The sequence below is a fragment of the Petaurus breviceps genome, unplaced genomic scaffold (genome assembly GCF_028583685.1).
Source record: "Petaurus breviceps papuanus isolate PSGF00001 unplaced genomic scaffold, PetGlider_PUasm1.0 76, whole genome shotgun sequence".
NCBI lineage: Eukaryota > Metazoa > Chordata > Mammalia > Diprotodontia > Petauridae > Petaurus > Petaurus breviceps.
The window spans coordinates 48,215,958-48,239,464 of NW_027186473.1; the positions used below are offsets into that span (position 1 = coordinate 48,215,958).

At 35.9% G+C, this 23,507-nt stretch overlaps 1 protein-coding gene across 3 annotated transcripts in view; it reads right to left on the reverse strand.

Annotated features, from left to right (window-relative positions):
• Positions 1–23,507, reverse strand: part of ANAPC10 (anaphase promoting complex subunit 10) — a 137,269-nt gene that overhangs the window by 12,048 nt on the left and 101,714 nt on the right. The window contains exons 5-6 of one of the 3 annotated variants that reach the window (XR_011171896.1): positions 12,397–12,477; positions 11,458–11,566 (exon numbers count right to left, since the gene is read on the reverse strand). The exons of 1 other annotated variant lie outside the window; for it this stretch is intronic. Coding sequence is in view for 1 of the 2 variants with exons in the window: in XM_069105466.1 (XP_068961567.1) it covers positions 12,397–12,477 (81 nt within the window). In the remaining variant the exon portion in view is untranslated. The remainder of the gene's footprint in view (positions 1–11,457; positions 11,567–12,396; positions 12,478–23,507) is intronic. One more of the 3 variants, XM_069105466.1, reaches the window with a different exon arrangement.

The following is a 23,507-nucleotide window of genomic DNA, read 5'->3' on the forward strand; positions in this document are numbered from 1 at the left end:
CATTAAATAAGAGCTGAATCTTGTGTTTGTAAAACACAAATTATAAATCAGACCAGAGAAAAAGAATTTTAAAGCTAAAAGGTATCTTAGGAGATTCTCTAGTCCAGGTTCATAAGATCACAGATTTAGAGCTAGCAGGGATCTGAGAAAGCCATTAAGTCCAACCTTCTCATTTTACAATTAAGGAAAATGAGCCAGAGAGAGGTTAGGTGACTAGCCAGGGTTACACAGAGAGTTAAGTGTCTGAAGTAGGATTTGAATCCAGCCCTTCCTGATTCCCAGTCCAGTGCCCCATCTACTGTGCAATGATGCTTGCACTGCCTATAATTGCTTTAGGAAAAACTAAATTCAATAAACTCTCAAATTAATTTACACTGTGGATTTTTTCCTTGCTTCTTACCTTAAGATCTTCCTTGCTAACTTCCCCTAACATTTCATTATTGATGACTTCTGATCCCTCCATCTTGCACAGCTACTTCCACAGCTACTTCTGAACTACTTAGAGACACACAAACTAAGAGATGTGTTCCTATAGATCAATTTTCAATACAGAAAATTATTTGAAATGAACTGGGAGTCCCCTTTGATAATGAAAGTCAAGTTAATAAACATTTATAAAGTATCTATTATGTGCCAATCATTCTGCTAGAAAGCACTGGAGAGATGAAAAACAGCAACAAAACTAATCCTTCTTCTCACTGAACTCACATTCTAGTGGTGGAGAGAACATGCAAACAATGAGGTAGAAACAAAAAATAGGCAAGATAAACTGGAGGTAATCTTAGGAGGCACTAACATTAGAAAAGGGCATGAGAAAAGGAATCCAGCTGTAAAACCTTTTGAGAACACAATAATTAAACTTGTAAATGAAAGAATTCCTTAGTTTAATCTTTGTGCAAATTCAGATTTTCATATTGTAGGTTTACTTAAAATTAATTGTGGGGCAGCTAGGAGGCATAGTGAATAGAGTATCAGCCCTGGAATCAGGAGGACTTGAGTACAACTCCAGCCTCAGACATTTGATACACTTACTAGCAGTGTGACCTTGGGCAAGTCACTTAACCCCAATTGCCTTGCCTTCCCCCCTCCAAAAAAAAAAAGAATTGTATCCATTTTGTTATCCATTTCCTCCCCCCCCCCAAAAAAAAAGAATTGTATCCATTGTTTTTAGAGCAATGTCAACCTATAAATTACTAGTTTGATAACCTGAAATAATGCACAGGGAGCATAAAGATATCTTTGCACTGGCTGTCTCCTAGGCTAGTTTTCCTCAAAGTTCAATTCAAGCATCACATTCTACTGTAGCCTTTCCTGATCCCCCTTCACCCCCCATTAAAGCATGGGTCTTTTTTTTTTGTCATGGACAACTTTGTAAGTGTTGTGAAACCTATGTATCCCTTCTCAGAACAATGTTTTTAAATGCATAAAGTAAAATACATAGGATTACAAAGGAAACCACTTACATTGAAATATATTATCCAAATATTAAGTTCTAAGTCAAAGACTCCCTGAAATCTATCCATGGAATCGCAGAGGTCAGTTGGAGAGAGAGAAGATAAGTGCTTGGTAATTGGCTGGAAAAAGGGAGAAAGGATAGGTAAGCTAATATGGTCTAAAATTTTATAGGAAGACCTGGCCTGAGAAGAATAAGAAGGCATTGAGAACAAAACTCTGATGACATACAAACAAAAGAATCTAATAACATCCAACTGATTTAGATTTTAAAGAGACATGTATAAAAGATATAAAAGAGATCCTTAAAGAATACTGCCACCAAACTGATCCAATCATTCTGGAGAATAATTTAGAACTATGCCCCAAGGGCTATAGAAATGTGTATATACCCTTTGACAGCAATACCACTTCTAGGGCTGTATCCCAAAGAGATCATACAAGTGGGAAAAGGACCCACATGTGCAAAAATATTTATAGCAACTCTTTTTGTGGTGACAAAGAATTGGAAATCAAGGGGATGCCCATCAATCGGGGAATGGCTAAACAAGTTGTGGTATATGGATGTAATAGAATACTATTGTGCTATAAGAAATGAGGAGCAGACAGAGTTCATAACTTGAAAAGACTTATATGAACTGATGCTGAGTGAGGGGAGCAGAACCAGGAGAACATTGTACACAATTACAGACACATTGTATCTGTGATGACTGATTTTGATAAACTTGGCTCTTCTCAGCAATGCAAGGTTCTAAGACAACTATAAAAGACTCATGATGGAAAAGGCTGTCCACATCCAGAGAAAGAATTGCAGAATCTGAATACAGATTGAAGCAAACTATTTGCTCTCTCTCTTTTTTTTCTCCTGTTTTGTTTCTTCTCTCTTGTGGTTCATTCCATTGGTTATAATTCTTCTTTAAAACTTGACTATTGTGAAAATGTTTAATGTAAAGGTATCTGTAGAACCTATATCAGATTGTATACCATGGTGTAATGGTAATGTAATTTTGAATTTGAAGATCCCTTTGTGTAGGCAAAAGTAGCAGGTACTTAGCACTTAGTAAGTGATCAAGCCTCTGATTGGGGGAACAGAAGGTATGAACTCCTGTCTCCTGTTAACTGATGTAACAGGAAGCGGTTGGCTGAAGGAAATAGGTAATACTGTGTATATATAAGAAAAGACCCAGAGAGGCATGGTCAAAATTTCCTTGAGACTGAGATCTGGTTTCAGAACAGCTACAGAAGAATGAAGAACTGAGTCCTGAAAACTTGTGGTGGTGGAGCTTCTTCTGAACAGAAGCCCAGAGCCTGGAGCCAGGAGCCAGGAGCCCAGGAGCCAAGAGCCCAGGTGACTGAAGCATGACTGGGATGCTGAGACTTTGTTTGCAGCTTGGTTGAGCCTTGAATTTCTTGAAGCAGAAATGGTGAAGGAGCTGACATGGACCAGACCCTGTGAACGCCAGTGTGGAGCAGGACCTGCCCAGAGAGCTGGTCAACAAACTGGGAGCTATCTGCCATTGAACCCAGGTGACAGTCTGGTGAATCCAGGTAGAATCTGGGACCATGGAAGAGGATCCAGGGAATGTGAGAACAGGCCACAAGTCAAGATGAAAAGACCTCTCCTTGGGTACTAAGTAATTATGTAATTATAGTTTACTAGTGGCCTAAGAGGTGGAGGGTTTTGTGTATGATACTTAGTAAGACTTTGCTGAATAAGTGACTGATTGATTGTACTTTGAGACATTACTGATAAGTGACTGATTGAGCTAATTAAGACTTTGCCCCAAAAGTGGGAGACTTTGACTGTGTACTTTTATATTACTGATAAGTGACTGATTGAGTTAACTTAAGAGTAACTATTTTACTTTGAGACTATGTTGTGAATATTATACTGTGATTTTCTGTGATAAGTTGTAATATGGTGAATGCTGTACCTTGATTTTCCATGTAGGTTTTGCTTTTGTTATGGAATAAATAGAGTGATCACTATACTGAGTAATCAGAACCTTAAAAAAGCTGTTCACAGTAGCAGTTCTTCTGTGCATGGCATTACATATGGGGGGGGGAGAAAAAGAGGGAAGGGGAGAAAATTTGGAACTCAAAAACTTGTGGAACTGAATGTTATAAACTACAAATAAAGAAATTTAAAAGAAAAAAAAGAATACTGCCACCAACCAAATCAATAAGTACTTAAAAGCACTTATTATATGCCAGGTACTGATGATACAAAGACAAAAATGAAACCAACCCTCTCCTAAAAGAAATTATATTGTGTTGGGTATGACAACATGTACATAAATAAGTATATAAAACTAATAAAATAAAGACAATCTAAATTTATGCAGATGGCACCAGCAACTGGAGGTATCTGAAAAATGTGCATGAAAATGTTAGATGCTTCACTAAAGTTTTGAAAGAAACATGCATAGATGATAGCTATGCAAAGGCATGGATAAAGAAGATGGAGTATCATGTTTGAAGAATAACAAGAAGACAGGATTGACTGAACTATAGAGTGTAGGAAGGGATGTGATGAAAAATAAAGTTGGAAAGTTAGGTTGAACCTAAGTTATGAAGTTTATATTTGATCCTAGAAGCAGTAGGCAGTCAATGGATTTATTCAATAGGGAAATGACATGGTCAGACTTTTAGTTCAGGAAAAACACATTGGTAACTCCATGGAGGGTGGACTAGAAATGCAAGAGATTTGAGGAAGGAAGGGAAATTGGGAGGCTGTTGCATTAGTCTAGATGAGAGGTGATTAAAGTATGAACTAAGGTGGTGGCTATGATAGTGGTGAGAACAGAACAGATGTAGAAGAGCCTGTAGAGGTACCATAGACAAGATCTGGCAAATGAGTGAATATATAGGGTAAAGAATATGAAGCAGTTAGGCAATGTGGTGGATAGAAAGCTAGACAGGATGCCTCGGAAGTCAATTGGGATTAAGTGACTTGCCCAAGGTCACACCGCTAGTAAGTGTTAAATGTCTGAGGCCACATTTGAACTCAGGTCCTCTTGACTCCAGGGCTGGTGCTGTATTCACTGTGCTACCTATTTACCCTGAAATAGAAGATTTTCAAGCATTCTGGATGAAAAGATCTGGAGTGCACAGAGATTCTGAAGTAGAAATGTAAGAGTCAAAAGACAAACATAAAAAGGTAGACATGAGTGAACAATTATAAGGAACTAAGCAAGGACGAACTGTAAACATTCTAATATAGTAGATGATACATGTATCTCCTCAGAAACTTATCATTGGCAGGGGATAGAGGGAATCTAATTAGACAGAGGGCCTGGGGGTGTTTCTGTTATGATTCGATCATGCTACAAGAAAGAAGGGAAGAGGAAAAAACAGAAGATGAAGTACAGAGAAAATAATCTGACAAAATCAGTGTGCCCAAGTAGAAATCTATATAAACAAGGAACAAAGTGTGGGAGGAGCAAATGACACTTGAACTTTACTCTCATCTGAAATGGACAAAGGAATGAAGAATACTGACATACACAGTTGGGTACAGAAATACATTTCATTCAACAGGAAAGCAGGAAGGAAAGGGGAGAAGGGAGTAGACAGAATAAGAAGAGGAGTTAAGGGAGAGAAGTGCCTAAGCAAAACAAACTTTAATTATGCATATACAAAAGTATAACACATCTTTTTGTGGTGGCAAAGAATTGAAAACTGAGGGAGTGACCATCAGTTAGTTAATGGCTGAACAAGTTATGGTATATGAATGTGATGAAATACTACTGTTCTGTATGAAATAACGAAGGGGAAGGTTTCAGGTAAACCTGGAAAGATTCATATGAACTGATGTAGAGTAAATTAAGTAGAACCAGAAGAATAATTTATACTATAACAAAAATACTGTAAAGACAAAAAGTTAAGAAAGATTTAAGAACTATGTTCAATGTAGTGACCAACTGTGACCACAGAAAATTCATCATGAAATGTATTATTTATCTGCTGAGAAATGATTTACTCAGAAATTGAGACATTATTTTGGAGTATGGCCAATGCAGGAATTTGTTTAGTAACAGGGCTTTTGTTTTTCTTTCTTAATGGTAGAGGAGAAGGAGATAGGTGGAAGAGAAGGATAATCATTATAGAAAAAAATTTTTTTTAATTAATAAAAACCAAGAAAAAGAGAACACATGGAGAGATCAAGATGGCAGAGCAATCAGAAGCAGTACAGCCCAACTCTCCCCCCAATAACAAACATCTAAGAACATAAAATCTAGTACTGTTTGGGAAACCAAAGGCAAAACTACCAACGGTCTGCTTTAGAGTCCAAGATATAAATTCAAGCTACAGACAAGTGACCAGAGCAGGATCTATGAAATAGGGATGGGGTAGGATCACAGACTCAGTGCCCAGCATGCAGATTCCAGATCCAGCAATGCTTAGTTGCCCAGCATAAATCCTTGGAAGAATAACTAATGATATAATATATGTCTAATGACTAGCAAATGAAAAAGAATTATAATGATGTCAGGAATGTCCAACAAACAAATTGAGGAGAATAATTCCAAAACACCTATGATCAGAGCCTTAAAGGAAAATAATTAGCTTACCCAAAAGTTCAATTATGATTCAAGAAGAAATTATTCAATTATTCACACACACACACAGAGTTGTTGTTTGTCTTTCATTCTCAAAGAGGACCAGTGACAACGTCTCTCACTCCATCTGAGGCAATCTCCACTCATCCTGTTACCTATTTTGCCACTGGACTCATCTTAAATCCAATTCACTTGCAAGTCATGCTGATGTCACTGGTTATCTGGATTGGTTAACTTTGACAAAGAGAGGGAATACTGAACTCCCAGAGACCAAAACAAAGATGAAAATACAGAGAAAATCTGAAATATATTATGAGGAAGTTTAGAGATCTCGTGTTATAGATTCCACCATTTTGGCAGGCTGCTAGGTGAAACAGTGTGGATAAAGCATTGTATCTGAAGTCAGGAAGACCTTGGTTCAGATTTTGTCTCAGACATTTACTAGCTGTGTTACTTTTGGCAAGTCATTTCACTTCTCTTAGCTTCAGTGTCCTCACCTATACACTGGATCACAATAACACTTACCTCTCAGGATTGTTGTGAAGATTAAAATACACATGTATAACACTTGCAAACCTTAAATCCTACATAAATGCTAGCTACTACTACTGGGAAACTAGGAAAGAAATAAAATGAATTGCTTCAAGTGAGGAAGTTGGGGCTAGGGCTTGAGAAGAGGAACATTCAGAGTATGCACTGTAGAGTTTATGAGAGCTAGCAACAGATGAATGAAAGGACTGTCTACTATCAATGAAGACCCAGCTGAACAAAATATAATTTTGTATTGGACCCAATTATAATGCTTCCATAACTTTAACTGGCAACAGTTCAAAGTTACTAAATGAAAAAAAAAAAAGGTGAGAATTATCCAGGACTAGGGATTAGCCGACAGGCTAAGGTGTAAAGTTAAGAGAATAATGAGGCTTAGGGTTCAGGGCTAAAATGATGAACCATGGTGTCCTGCTATGCAAAAAATTAAGTTAAATGAAAACCAGGGTGTAGACTGAGAGGAAAAGGGGCATTATAATAAAGATAAACAGCAAGTTCAAGAGAAGAACAGAAGCAAAAGAGAAGAACTAGTCAGAGTGAATTTCAGACTTCCAGATCAGTCTACAACAGCCCCATTAATGAGTAGTAGCTTAAATGGAGATAGAGGTCAGTGGAATTCAAATTAAACAATTATGTGGTCAGGGCATCATAATACTCATGAAGTAAATGATAAAGCTGTTAATGATGGCAGGTGATAGGGCAGGTTGTAAGTCAAGTGCTGATGTTACTGAGGAAGGAGAAAGAAGACACTGGAGGTTGTCAAATGACAGAGAGCATAAGAAGATGGTAAGTAGTACAGAGCAAAGAATATTTGTCTTTGAAGGTTTTGCAAAGGGAAAAGTTTGTTATGGTTCAATTGTTTTCAGTTATGTCCAACTCTCCATGATCCCATTTGGTGTTTTCTTGGCAAAGATACTGCAGTGTTTCGTCATTTCCTTCTCTAACTCATTTTACAGATAAGGAAACAGAGACAAACTGAGTTAAGTGACTTGTCCAGGTTCAAGCAGCTAGTGTCAAAGTCTAGATTTGAACTCATGTCCTCCCCACTTGAGGCCCAGAGCTCTGTGTAGTATGATGCCACCTAGCTGCTGATACAGATAGTACTGGTTATACAAAAGTGGACCATTCTGCAGCCTCTTTATATAAGGCAAATTTGCCATGGATGTGAGGAAGGGGAGCCCCTACACCTGTGGATGGAGAAGGCTGGGACACAGTTCAAGAACACATGGGGGCTGGGGACAGAGAAGCAAGAGCAGAAGGAGGAATACACAAAGGTAAGGGTCAGCTGAGTAGAGGCCTGGCCAGAAAAGGGAAGAGGAAAACATACAGGGGCCATACATGGACTCAGACAGAAGACCAGTAATATGCTGGGGTTAGGCGTGCCGCAGGTGGGCAAAGATCTTTTTCAGAGTGCAAAACGTCTCAAGTCCAACCCCAAATCCAGACCAACAGCACATCTATTCTTTCACTTGAAGGGTTTTTGTGTTGTTTTTTTTTCGGTAGGTTGTGGGAGGCCAAAGAGCAGCTGAATGGAGGGGCAGAAACAGAGAGAGTACAGCATTGTGCAGTAAAATTAACACAGGCATTGTTTTGGAATGCAGATTTCTTTCAGAATTCTTTTTGAAAAGTCAAATTTGTATAATGCAGATTTACATAAAAGCCAGAACTGCCTAAAGTAGGAGGTGGAACATTTGAATAGAAGGTATAATAAATTTTGTGCAATGGAATGGAAGCTCTAAAGGACAAAGACAGGCCTAGAACCAGACCTTGTGTGGGTTCAAAGTACAAACAGGCTTAACTTGAATGAGAATAAGGGCACAGGAAAAGATAAAAGGAAGGAGTTCATACCCAGTCTAAGTCCAATAAAATTTAAAAGGTAAAATCTGAGTCTAAATTGCATAATCTGTTGACTATAGATTTATTTACTCAAACTATGGCTTTCCTCCCAGGACAGGAATTTATACAAATGAGGAAAATTGTATTTCAACCTCCACCTCACTCGACTCTAAAACAGAGCTACCAGAACCAGGACCCTTCCCTACCCATCTTTCTTAAGCTTTTGGCAACAAGAATAAGGAATGAAAATTCAAAGCCTCAAAGAGTTACAACAGACCTCAGGGGACATCTAATCATCACCACTTGATCAGGAATCCACTATATGGTATCACTGCTATTGTTCAGTCATATGTGACTCTTTGTGATCCCATGGACCATACCCCATGGACCAGCCATGGGGTATTCTCAGCAAACTATTTCCTTCTTTAATGAGTTAAGGCAAACAGAGGTCAAGTGATTTATCCAAAGTTACACATCTAGTAAGTGTATGAGGCCAGATTTGAACTCAGGTTTTCCTGACTACAGACCTGGTGTTCTATCCACTGAGCTGCCTCCTAAGATATCACTAGCAAGGGCTTATTAAATAGCATCTCCAGTGGGACAGAACCCAGTACCTCCTATGGCAGCTCCTTCTACCAGTGGCCATCTCATCTTTAGGAAATGATTCCTTCCAAGGAACTGACATTTTTCTTTGCAACTTTCAGCCTCTACATGTCCTCTTACCTTGTGTAGCCAAGCAAAACAAGCCAGATTCCTATTCCACATGACAACTTTCCAACAATGAATATATCACTTTGAAATCTTTTGCCTTCCAGCCTCTTAAGTATCCCCAGTGCCTTCAAGATGTATGGCATGGTCTTCAATCTTCTTATCATCTCTGCTGCCTTTTTTTTTTTCTTTTTGGAGGGGGGAAGGCAGGGCAATTGGGGTTAAGTGACTTGCCCAAGGTTACATGGCTAGTTTTGTGTTAAGTGTCTGAGGCCGGATTTGAACTCAGGTCGTCCCAACTCTAGGGCCAGTGCTCTATTCAGTTGTCAGTCTGAACTGACTTAGTGAAACTATTGCAAACTTTGCCTGTATTATAATTCGTACCATTTTTGCACCTAGCTGCCCCTGGTGCCTTCTTCTGAAGCCACTCAAGCTTGACTGAAATATGGCACCCAGAATTCTTAATGGCTGAATTTCTGTCTCCACATTCTTTGTATAAGAAAGATTTCTAAAACAGTTCGTCTATCATTAATATTATCAGTGACAAAGAGATAGTGATATTTTTACTAATGAGAAATGTTATTTATTAGTGACCATCTAATTAAAATACAGTGCCTTCAACTATAGCTTTTACTTGTGTAGGGTACAATAAGCCTGAAAATCAATACATGTTAAAAGCCTAAAATAATTTGGCTGGTGGGCCAACAATACTTTGACTCAACCTTTTTTATTTCTGCTCTGTGGCACCAATTTCTTTTTTATTCTTTCCTTCATATCATACTGATTTATACTATGAAAAAAGCCTAAGACCACCTTTTTATCCTATAGCATCTTTCTACTATTCCTTGATAACTTTTTTTTAATTTAAATTTGTGGCAAAATCAGTGTATATCTGGCTATAAGTCTATACCTCTGGTATGGAAAAGAGGAATACAAAATAGGGACAGGATAGGGTACTGCTTATAAAAATTATTTAGGCAAGTAGAAATGTTTGTCTCCACAAATATTTAAAACGAGTTTGTAAAGGTGTGAAAAAAATGGAACATTTCCTTATGTTAATTAAAATCATTCCTCCCACCCCCCAAATCTTAGCTTCACCATGCTCTCATTTGGTGAATTTCATTATATTTACTTTTTAAGTGTTTTTTAGTGGCCTACTAGAAGGGGTAGGGATTCTCCCTATTGGCAGGAGCTGCCATGCAAAGAACCACAGAATTACCACCACTATTAACACAGATCAAACTATGTCAGTTTTGAATAGGAGCAAGAGTCTCCTAACATTCACAATTCCCTCTCCGATTTCAGTCTGTACTATGGCAACTCTTAAAATGGTGCAAATTATAATACAGGCAAAGTTTGCAATAGTTTCACTATGTCAGTTCAGATTGACAACTGAATCCTCTGTCTACAATGTTTGGGTATTTTATGGCTATCATTACTTCACTCTTATTTATATTTAAGAGTCAGAAAATCCTCGTTTTAATTCAGTAAGTATCAGGAAGATTCATATTCCTGAGTTCAAATCTGGACTCAGATATATGTTAGCTGTATGACCCTGGGCAAGTCACTTAGCCCTGTTTGCCTCGGTTTCCTCATCTGTAAAATAAGCTGATAAAGGAAATGGCAAACCACTCCAATATCTCTGCCAAGAAAACCCCAAATGGGGTCATGAAGAGTCGGGCAGTGACTGAAAATGACTGAACAACAAATGTTAAATGATAAATCCTTCCAAGAAGATGATTAAAAAAGTTAAATTCAGTTAAATATATAAGTAACTTAGTGTACAAAACTATTCAAATGTAAAATAAAAAGTTACAAAATAAAGGAAAATCTCTTGTTTTCTTTTCTTTCTTTCTTGTTGCTATGCAAACATTCCTCCACAATAAATGAGAGAGAAAAGGCAACTGCTTGATCTCAGAAAGGTGATTCTCCCCACCTCATCCCCCAAATTCTATCTCCCTTCATGAAGACTTCACAGCTGAGCCCTGCTGAGATTCTGAATAATGCTAATACTGAAACTGCCAACACATGAAGTAGGAGATTCTAGGCTTTAGCCACCTTTTCACTTAGGAAGGAAGAGAACCAGTTAATAGCAATGATATACCAGTTCCAGAAAAAAAAAAAAACCAAACTTATGCTGATCCAAGAGAAACTTCAGAAGTTCCAAGTGAGTCAAAAGGAGGAACACCGCAAGAGCAGCTTAACAAGAAACACAGAAGCTTACTCAGTCAAAGAACCCACTGTGAAAAGCAAGCTTTTTTGCCCTAGTGAATATACGACCACCTAAGAAGGTGACTTTGTGGTTATCATCAGTCACCCTGCCGTAGATGGTCAAAAATTCATTTTGGACCTGTAGGTCAGAGAAGGTTTCTCTGTTGAGAAACAGTTACAGCAGGAGTTCCTGGAGAGCCTTAAGGAATACAGCCAGATTCCATAGTTCAGCTAATCTTCAGAGGTAACTGGAAAAGACAGCACAAAACAGGGAAGAATGAGAAAGGAAATGCAATATCACAAACCATTCTGAACAAAGTTAAAGAGAGTATCAAATTCAAAAAATGGCATAAGAAACAAAAGAATGAATGAAATCACAGGAGATGAGATAAAATTTTTTTGACCCCCCAAACTATTTATTTATAAATACTTAGAAAGAAATCAAGTCTATTTTTTTTTGTTTTTGTTTTTCTTTTTGGAGGGCAATTGGGGTTAAGTAGCTTGCGCAAGGTCACACGGCTAGTTTTTTTTGTGTGTGTTAAGTGTCTGAAGGCCGCATTTGAACTCAGGTCCCCCTGACTCCAGGGCCGGTGCTCTATTCACTGCACCACCTAGCCGCCCCAATCAAGTCTATTTTAAAAAGCTATTATCTAAGCAGTTAACATTAAAGAGACTAGCAACTGGTATAGGAAACAGATTACAAGGTAGAAAAACATCACAACAATAAGAGAAAAAAATCACTTAAAATTATGCACATGAAACAATAAATTTTTATTACTTGTTTCTTACTTAGTTTTTTAAAATGTGTATTATAAATCTAATGGAGAATAGTGTGATCAGCAAAATGGTGGTAAAATAGTTTTTTTTTTTACAAACCTCCTCAGGAAAAGGAATTATTTACTATACACTGTGCAACTAAAGCTGAATTCACAAGATAAAAAGACAGAATCACCACACAAGGTAAAAACCCCATGAAATAATACTGGAGAATTTAAGTATTTAAAGTTCCAAATCAGCATCCTCACCCTGCAAACCACTCTATACACCATGCACAAATAATATCAGCAATACCACATACCTGTCCTGCATGATCTGCCTTTGAGGTCTTTGCCCAATCTCTCTGTGGCAGTGACTCAGCTTGAACCTTGTTCCCAACACCCTGTAAGAGTTAGAAGATATGAATTCTACCCAACCATAAGAAAGAAGGGGAAGAAACTGGAGGACGAAGGTAGGGCATAAGAGATTCAGGGTACACACAGCCAGAGAGAAGTGAAAGAGCTTACTCAATTGACAGAAAGAGACCTAGGAATCCAAATGGTGCCAACCCTTAGAGTTTACTTTGGGCAAGAACTTGGGCTGACCTGCCACATTCCCCCAAATCAAAGAGAATCACGATGCTCAGCCTATATAGGGATCTGTACAAAAAAAGTAGTAAGGAAACCAGAAACAACTGGGAATACAAAAGACAGGTTGAAACATGAAAAATTCAAGGGAGAAAGCCGGAGTAAAAATCTAGCTGATAAAAAAGCAAATCAAGAGAAAGGTTCATAAAGACAAAAAGAAAAGGAAGCAAAAACTCAAAGAGAGACCAGAACATAATGAACAAGTGAAGGAAAATGAATAGAATTCCCTGAGCAAAAAGAGAACTCTGTGAACACCTGAAAAGATTATGAAACAAAATCAAGAAACTCTAGAATAGTTTAAAAGAGAAATAAAACTGTCAAAAGATATCGGGGATGAAATTATGTCAAAAATCAGTGTTATCTGTACATAATATTAAAGGAATAAAGAACTTAGAAAACATAATCTTTTCTCCAAAAAACGTCTCTTTAAGATAAAATGGCAAATTCGCAAAACAAAAATATAGAATTGGGCAGAAGAAAAGCAAACGGCAACAATGTTAAAACATTGAATTCTATACAAGACAAAACAACTTAATTTGAAGATTGTATGCAGAGATAACTTAAAAATCATAGGTCTGCTAAAATTACAAATAAAAAAGGCTTGAATATATTACAGGTCATACTACAAGAAACTGTCTGGAACTTTTAAATACAAAGAAAGCACTTGATTAACAGGATTCACAAATCACCACTAGGGGAAAAAATGCCACAACTCCAAGCATGTAGTAACTAAATTTCACAATCTGAATAACTTAACAAATTTTGCAAGCACTCAAGAGAAAGTCCTTCAAATATGAAGGACTATCAATTCAAATAATCCAAAATTACTCCTCCATCATGAGACATCAGAGAAAATAAGAGAATATTCTAAAAAGCAATGGAGTTCAAACAGTAACCTAAAATACCATATAAAAAACCAGGCCTGGCGCAGTTAGGTGGCACAGTGAATAGAACACCAGCCCTGGAGTCAGTAGCACCTGAGTTCAAAGTTCAACCAGCCTCAGACACTTAACACTTACTAGCCGTGTAACCTTGGGCAAGTCACTTAATTCCAATTGCCCTCGAAAAAGCAAAAAACAAAAAAACAGGGCTTAATCATCAATCAAAAAAAAAGATGAATCTTGAAAAACAGGAATTTGAGGTATTTGTGAGGGGAGAAAAAGAGGACCAGAATATTTGACTTGCAAAAGCCCAAACAAGAGCAACATAGAAAAGGAAAATAAGTACAATTAAGAAAATAAAAGCAAAGAAAGTGATTCTCTTATATATCCAGGTTAATGTTAGAAAAGAAAAAAGAAAAGAAACTGAACTGAAGGATAAAAGATCAAGGAACCAAAAGATTTTAAGGGAACAAAGAATCAGAAGATTAGAATAAAGAGCAGAATTAATACTTCATAAATTCCAAGATCCCCTGTAAGTAAATCAATATATTCTATGGTGCTACTCACTTCCTAATAGGTGATGGACTCAAGAGTACAGACTGAAACAAACATTTTTTGGACATGGCCAATGCAAGAATTTGCTTTTTGACTGTACGTGTTTCTAACAGAGGTTTTATTTTTCTTAAGAGGAAGAGAATGTACACCCAAAACCAAAATGTATTTTAAAAGAAAGAGCATCTCCCCCCCGCCAAAAAAAAATCACATACACACACACAGGGATAACACAATGAGAAGTTTCAAGGATGAGAAGAGGGTGAAGTAACCGAAAGGTAGCTGGAAATTTATTCCCACCTAGTTCACAGATGAACAATGAAGAGATAACTACTTTAGTCTCTCAACAAGAGAGCTGTGAAAAAACAAAATAAAAACCATGAAGGAGAGAGGGACCAGAATGAGAGAAGTCTCATCCCAGAACTGGAAAGAAAGGAAAGGGCAACCATAAAGAATATTCTCATAGAGGCCTTTTGTTCCTCATGTACTTCATGAGGGACAAAAAAATTAGGCTCCATGAACTGGAGAACAGAATTCACAACATACTGGAAGGGAAAGGAAATGCCAATGAAGGGAAAGCGAAGGAAAAAGGAAAAACAAAAGAATTCTACTTAAAACACAGTTTGGAGCAGAGGGTGGGAGGGACGATTTTGAACCACATAGTTAACCAGGAAGGAAAGAAAAAGGTTAAAGGAATGGTAGGAAGAAAGAAAAGAAGAAAAAGAAAGAGAAGTTAACAGTTAAAGTAAATTCAAGGAAGCTGGGATGGGGCAGGTAAATGAGAACAATGGAAAGTTTGCAGAAACAAACTAGTATAAAAGTAATATAAGCGAATTAATTTCAGGAACAACATATTGACTTAAAAGTAGATAAAAATCAATACAAAATAAATGGAAGAAAACACAAGGCTAAAAATCATAACCTTAAATAGAAATGGATTAAACAATCTAATAAAGTGAAAAACCAACAGAACAAATAAAGAAAAAAATACCCTCAAATTTGCCCTCTAGAAGAAACACATTTTTAAATAAAATGAAAAATTAAAATACAATGTGTATTATATATTAATTTAATAAAACCACAAAATCATCATATTGGTTGCCATGTCTCCTTTATCAACCTTTTTTTTTTTAGTGTATACAGGTTTTGATGACAATGTCATAGTTTACAGTGGTAGTTAGTTCTTTTGATATTGCTTTTTTTGTTCTGCATCATGTCTTTCCATAGTCCTTAATGTTCTTCACATTTGTCATTTATTATGGAATAAATATAGTAGGATACTTGCATATATACAATGTGTTCAGTTGCTGGACATATATCGATTATATCTAGCTTTCTGCTATTATGAATAGCTACTAAAATATTTTTATACAACTACATCTTTTTTTTTCCTCATCAACTGGAGAGCACAAAGTTCAGACACAAAAGTAGTAATAAAAAGCCAAACATACTGTAAGTTTTATTTTGTACACAACTGAAAATTAAATTCATAGTCATAAAATAAAAGAATCACAAGTGTTGGAAGGGACCTCAATTCAACTAACATTTGAGTAGAAATTCCATCAATGAAAGCCCAGACAAGACATGTCATCCTGCCTTATCAAGAAAACTTTTCAGTGATAGGGAACTCACTATATCATGAGACAACTCATTCAACTGCTGGACAAGCTAGTATTTAATTTTTTAAAATTTTGCTAGGTATCAAAGTAAAGCTACTTGATCTATACTCTAAAGAATATATTTTCTTCATAGCTTTAAAAATTGGAACATTTGTCTAATTTCTGTCCTATATGATGTCTCCTTTTCCACAATTCCTCAAGGAGGAGAACAATCATACAAATTCTTTCACAACCCTGAAATATAGTTTGGCCAGGACAGGTTAAAAATTAAACCATTAAGACAGGAAAGTGATATCTTAACATCCCACTTATCTAAGATGTCATAGGAATAAGAGTATCATAGGATCATAAATTCAGAGTTGGATGAGGTATTAGGCATCATTTGATCAAACTTCTTCATTTTACAGATGAGGAACTTGAAGACCAGAGAAGTCAAGTGACCTACCAGTAGTAACAGAGCTAGCTAGTAAGTACCATAGCAAAGATAAGAACCTCTGAATCCAAATCTAATTCCTTTGCTGTTAGTATTTTTCTTCTGCAATGCTTGTGGTCAGGGAGTTGTAATCTTTGTTCCCCAATGCCATTTCCAGACTCTCCCTCTATAACCATTACCTCTTGCTCCTTGGAGGTTCATGGATTCCACATTTACCATAAAATTCATATTTTGGCAGCTGTTATACATGACCCCACATCCTCTCCATCCAACTCCCACCCCCCATAAACACACTCAAAACATCTTCTTCTTTTTTCAATGGATTCAGTCACTGGCTCTCAGTCTTGACTTCCACCTCCACAACTTCTGCCATCTTTCTTAGAGATTTCAACATACATTAATTTCTCTCAAAATACCCAAACTTCCCAGTTCCTCAATCTGTTCAACTCTGATGACCTACTGCTCCATTTCAACTCATCCACACACAAAGATTGTCATTCTCATGATTTTGCCATTACCCACAAGTATTCCACTGCCATGTTCAAAACATCTATCTGTTTATAATATTTTCTCTTTGCATCTCTCAAATGCCTTCCTCTTTCTAAACCAACTCTATCCTTACCACAGCCTTCAATCTCTCCATCCCTCAGTATTATCTCAGGTATTACCTCTTCTCTACCTACATTCTCCTCTCCAAAAAGAAACAATTCAAATATCATGAAGCTACAATCAAAATTACACAGGATTTGGCAGCTTCCACAATAAAGAACTGGAGGGTTTGGAAAATGATATAACAGAAGGAAAAGGAGTTAGAATTACAACCAAGAATCACTGACCCAGCAAAATATAATCATGCAGGGGAAAAATAGAATTATTGAAACAGAGGACTTTCAAGCATTCCTAATCAAAAGACCAGAACTAAATAAAAAAAAAATTTTTTGATCTCCAAATACAAGACTCAAGGGAAACATAAAAAGGTAATAAAGAAACAAGAAAGAGAAAACAAGAAATTCAGTAAAGTTAAACTGTTTATATTTCTATATGACAAGATAATATTTGTAACTCTTAAGAACTTTATTACTATAAGAGCAATTAGGAGAAGTACACACACACACATACACAAAGGGAGTGTATGTGAGGTGACTTTGATGGGATGACACCAAAAAAACACAACAAAACAAAAGGGTGAGAAAGAAAACTGCACTGAAAGAAAAGAAGGGGGGAGATTGAATGGGACAAATTATTCCACATAAAAGAGGCATGAAAGAACTATTATAATAGAAGGGGAAATGAAGGTGGGGGTGGAGGACAATGCTTAAACCTTACTCTCATCAATACTGGCTCAAAGAGGCAATAACATACACACTTAGTTGGATACAGAAATGTATCTTACACCATAAGGAAGTAAAGAGGGATGGAGATAATAGAAAGGGGAGGAGGGACTGATGAAAGGGAGAATAGACTGGGTAAGGTGGTGATCAGAAGTAAAACATTGTGAAGAAGAGAAAGGATGAGGGTAAGAGAGAAAGTAGGGGATATAAAGAAGGAGGAAATAGCATGGAGGGAAATACAGTTAGTTATTATAATGATAAATGTGAATGGGATGAATCACCTTTAAAACTGAAGCAGATAGGAGAATGGATTAAAAACCAGAATCCTACAATATTCTGTTTACAAGATACATATTTGAAGTAGAGAGATACACACAAAGTAAAGGTAAGGGGCTGGAAGAGAATTTATTATGTTTCAGCTGAAGCAAAGAAAGCAGGGGTAGCAATCATGATCTCAGACAAAGCAAAAGCAAAAACAGAACTAATTAAAAGAGATATGGAAGGACACTATCTTTCTGAAAAGTACTATAAACAATGAAGCCATATTAATACTAAACAGATATGTACCAAACGGTACAGCATTTAAATTTTTGAAGAAGTTGAAGGAGTTACAGGTGGAAATAGATAATAAAACTATACTAGTGAGGGACTTCAACTCTGCCCTCTCAGAACTAGATAATTCTAATCAAAAAATAAACAAGAAAGAAGTTAAGGAGGTGAATAAAATTCTGGAAAAGTAAGATATGATATATCTCTGGAGAAAAATGAATGGTAATAGAAAGGAATATACCTTTTTTCTCAGCAGCAAATGGCACCTACACAAAACCTGACCATGTATTAGGACATAAAAACTTCATAACCAAATGCAGAAAAACAGAAATAGTAAATGCATCCTTTTCAGATCATAATGCAATAAAAATTACATTCGATAATGGAAGGAGAGATTAAAAATTAATTGCAAATTAAATAATCTAATCCTAAAAAATAAGTGGGTTGAGGAACAAACCATAGAAACAATTGATAATTTCATTAAAGAAAATGACAACAATGAAACAACTTACAAAAATTTATGGAATGCAGCCAAAGCAGGGCTTGGAGGAAAATTTATATCTCTAAAATGCTTACATCAATAAAATAGAGAAAAAGCTGATCAACGAATTGGTTATGCGACTAAAAGAACTCAAAAAAGAACAAATTAAAGATTACCAATTAAACACCAAATTGAAAATCCAGAAAATCAAAGGAGAGATTAATAAAACTGAAAGTAAGAAAAACATTGATTTAATAAATAAAACTGAAGCTCGTTCTATGAAAACAACAACAACAATAACAACAAAAAAGATAAACCATTGCTTAGTTTGATTCTTAAAAAAGGAAAGAAGAAAACCAAATTGCTAGTATCAAAAGTGAAAGGGGTGAAATTTACCACCAAGGAAGAGGAAATTAAAATAATTGTTAGGAGCTATTTTGCCCATTTATATGCCAATAAATTTGACAACCTAAATGAAATGGATGGATATCTACAAAAATATAAATTATCCAGATTAACAGAAGATGAAATAAAATACTTAAATAACCCAATCTTAGAAAAATAAATTGAACAAACCATCAATGAACTTCCTAAGAAAAAACCCCACATGGATTCACAAGCAAATTCTACCAAATATTTAAAGAACAATTAATTCCAACACTATGTAAATTATCTGGAAAAATAGGTGAAGAAGAAGTCATACTACATTCCTTTCATGACACAAATATGGTGCTGATACCTAAGCCAGGAAGAGCCAAAACAGAGAAAGAAAATTATAGACAAATTTCCCTAATGAATACTGATGCAAAAATTTTAAACAAAATATCAGCCAAGAGATAACAATAAACTACAAGGATCATATACTATGACCAGGGGAAGATTTATTCCAGGAATATAGGGCTGGTTCAATATTAGTAAAACTATCAGCATAACCAACCATATCAATAACAAAACCAACAGAAATTATATTATCTCAATAAATGAAGAAAAAGCCTTCGACAGAATACAGTACCCATTACTATTAAAAACACTAGACAGCACAAGAATAAATGGCACTTACTTTAAAATGATAAGTAATGTTTATCTAAAACCATCAGCGAGCATTATCTACAATGGGGATAAGCTAGAAGATTTCCCAATACAATCGGGGTGAAGCAAGGATGACCATTTTTTTTACCTCTATTATTTAATATTCTATTAGAATGTTAGCTATATGGGGCGGCCAGGTGGCTCAGCAAGTAAGAGCACTGGCCCCAGTGTCAGGATGACCTGGGATCAAATCTGGGCTCAGATACTTAGCACCACACCCAGAAATAACTGGCCATGTAACCTTGAGCAAGTTACTTAACCCCAATTGCTTTAAAAAAAAATGTTAGTTATAGCAATAAGAGAAGGAAAAGAAATAACAGGAAAAGGGAATGAGGAAACAAAACTATCACTCTTTGCAGATGATAAGATTTTATACTTAGAAAATTCTAAAGAATCAACTAAAAACTACTTGAAATTAATAACAATTTTAGCAAAGTTGCAGGATGCAAAATAAATCCACATTAATCATCAGCATTTCAATATATTACTAACAAACTCCAATCACAAGAGACAGAAAAAGAAATTCCATTTAAAATATCTATAGACGATATAAAATACTTGGGAGTCTACAAACCCAGGAACTATATGATCTACCTAAAGCGACCTACTTCTTTCTCCTCATACACTATGTTTCATCTACCATCGTTGTGCATTTATACTAGTTCTTCCTCCTGCCTAGCATTCTCTCCTTCCTATTTTGCAATTCAAAGAATCTCTGATTTCCTTTAAAACTTAGCTTAAATGACACATTCTTCAAGGAACTTTCCTTTTCCCCAAGATAGGCTTTCCCCTATGAAGTCCCTTACAACCACCCTGTTTTTATCTTGTATTGGTGATCTGTATATATGTGTATTTGTTGTCTCCCTCATTTAAAAGCAAACTTGATGACAGAGATTCTTAGCATTTAGTACAGTACCTGGTATATAGAATGAGTTTAATAAATGACTGTTGTTGAGAGAGGTGATGAATTTAAGGAACAGAGAGAGATACATGTTTTTGAATATGTTTAGATTTGTTTTGCTTGACTATGCTTACTTATTACAAGGGTTTTTCTCCTCATTTTTGCTGGTTAATGGGGGTTTAGGGGGAAGGTTAATGGAATATGTTTTTCATGTACAGGAAGTTCATGAGGAATAAATAGGACAGTTTTCAGACTAACATGTATAACTTACTAAAACACATCTTTGGAAAAAAGAAGCAAATGCTGGGAAATGAAAATTCAGTTTCATGAAAAATCTTTTGTGTTACGATCTATACAGAAATTTTTTTTGGTGTTTATGTTTAAAATAAAAAGAAAACTTTTTAGAAGTGTGGTTTGGGAGTTAGAAACACTCGAGTTATTACACAGAAGGCTCTAGGCTACACTGTGAATACCTTCTTCAAAAAAAGAGAAAGTAAGATTATAACCCAATAAGAGATAGAGAAGACCACAGAAAGTATAATGAATAATTATGATTATATGAAACTAAAAAGGTTTGTTGCACAAATGAAACCAAAGCAACCAAATTAGAAGGAAAGCAGGAAACTGGGAAAGAATTTTTACAGCCAAGTTTCTCAGATAAAGGCCTCATTTCTCAAATATATAGGGAAGTGAGTAAAATTTATAAAAATGAGCCATTCCCTGATTGATAAATGCTCCAAGAATATGAACAAGTGTTTTTTTTTTTTGTTTTGTTTGTTTTTGCTTTTTGGAGGGGGGAGGGCAGGAGGCTGGGTTTGAACTCAGGTCCTGCTGACTCCAGGGCCAGTGCTCTATTCACTGTACCACCTAGCCACACCGAACAGGCAATTTTCAGAAGAAGAAATCAAAGTTCTCTATAGTCATATGAAAAAATACTCTAAATCACTATGGATTAGAGAAACACAAATTAAAACAACTCCGAGGAACCACTTCACATTTATCAGACTAGTTAAATGACAGAAAAGGAAAGTGACAAATGCTGGTGGGGATGTGGAAAAATAAGGACATTAATGCACTGTTGATGGAGTTGTAAACTGGTTTAACCAATCTGGAAAACAATTTGAAACCATGCCCCAAAATGCTATAAAACTCTGCATACCCTCTGACCCAGCAACCCAGATCAAAGGAAAAAGAAAAAGATCTATATGTACAAAAATATTTATAGTAGCTCTTTTTGTGGTGGCAAAGAACTGGAAATGGAAGAGATACCATCAAGTGCTGAATGGTTCAACAAGTTGTGGTACATTATTGTGATGGAATACTATTGTGCTATAAGAAATGATGAGAGGGATAGTTTCAGAGTAACCTGGGGAAGACCTATGAGAACATATGCAAAGTGAAGTGAGAAAAAACAGGAGATCATTGTACACGGTGTTTAACAGCAATAATGTAATGATGATCAACTGTGAAAGACTTAGCTACTCTGACTGATATGATGTCAAATCCAAAGGATTTGTGATGAAAAATGCTATCTGACTCCAGAGAGAGAACTAATGAACTTTGAGTACAAATTGAAGTATAATTTTTTCACTTTCTTTATTTTTCTTGCTTTCTTTTGCAGCATGGATAATAGGGAAATATCTTGCATGATTTCACAAATAAAACTGATTATTATATTGCTTGCATTCTCAATGAGCTGGGGGAGGTGTGAGGAGGGAAAAAATCTGGAACTCAAAACTTCCTTTAAAAGAATGCTGAAAAATAATTTTTTAAATTAAAAAGAATTTTTATAAAATAGACAGTGGACAAGATAAACACCAAATGAAACTGATTTTATTTTAAAATTTTGGAAATTGCTACTGATTTGAGAGTAACTTTCAAATTAATTGTCTATGTAGAATTAAACCAATAATAAAAACCAATACCAAACTTAAACAAAAGTGAGAAGACATGATATACAATTATAATTGGGGCAACTCAACCTGATCTATTTAAACAAACTGTAGATGTCAACAAATGGGAAAAAGATAAAAGAACAGAAATAGATACTATTTCCAAACTAAGTTTATTCGATATAAATCAGTTGACATAAAAGAGAATAAAAATCCCAAGAAGCTTACTTATTCAACAAATACTTGCTCTACTTGCCAAGTAGAGACAAGGTAGTCACAGGCTCACCGGTAAAATTTTATAGATGTGAAGAAAAGGTTATAAGCAGTATTTCCTTATAAAACAGCAAATGAAAGAAAAAACAGGGTTGGAGAAAGTTTGATCAAAACTACGTAAAATTATCCTGAGGCCATTGAAGTTATGAAATGAAGACAAAGAAAAAAGAAACTGAAAGATTCATAAATATTTTTATAACTCTTTTCACTAGCTAGGATAATGTGGGCACTATATTTTAATTCTAATACTATGGTTTCAGATGTGCTCTACAACGAAGTAGAGAAGGCAGTGAAAAAAAATGGCAACCATAAAGCTGGCTAGAATAAATACATGGAGAGGAGACTGAGCTGGGATCCACTCAATTCTGAGCAACTGATTCTCAAGGAATACAAAAGAAAAGGTACCAAAGGCTCAAGAAAAAGTCCCAGACCTTATTATTTACAAGAAAAAAAAATTATCAGAACCCATCAATAGCTATTGACTAATATGCCCACCTACGCATCACTACAAATGTTTTTACAAGAATAAAGTGTGCACAATTGAAGACTGCAAAGAGGAGCTATTCCCAAATAAAGTTTGTGCAATAGACTACAACTTTATAGTTACGCTAATGACCAAAAGGTAGAGAGAATACGAGAAGCTATTTGCCATGCTGGTGGCTGACTATAAAAAACACATTTGATTTGGTTAAGAAAAATACTACTTAAAATGATTAAGTGGAAAGGGCAGTGAAAAAAATATGAGAACAGCAGCTTGGCTAGACTGAGTATACAAAGAAGTAGTA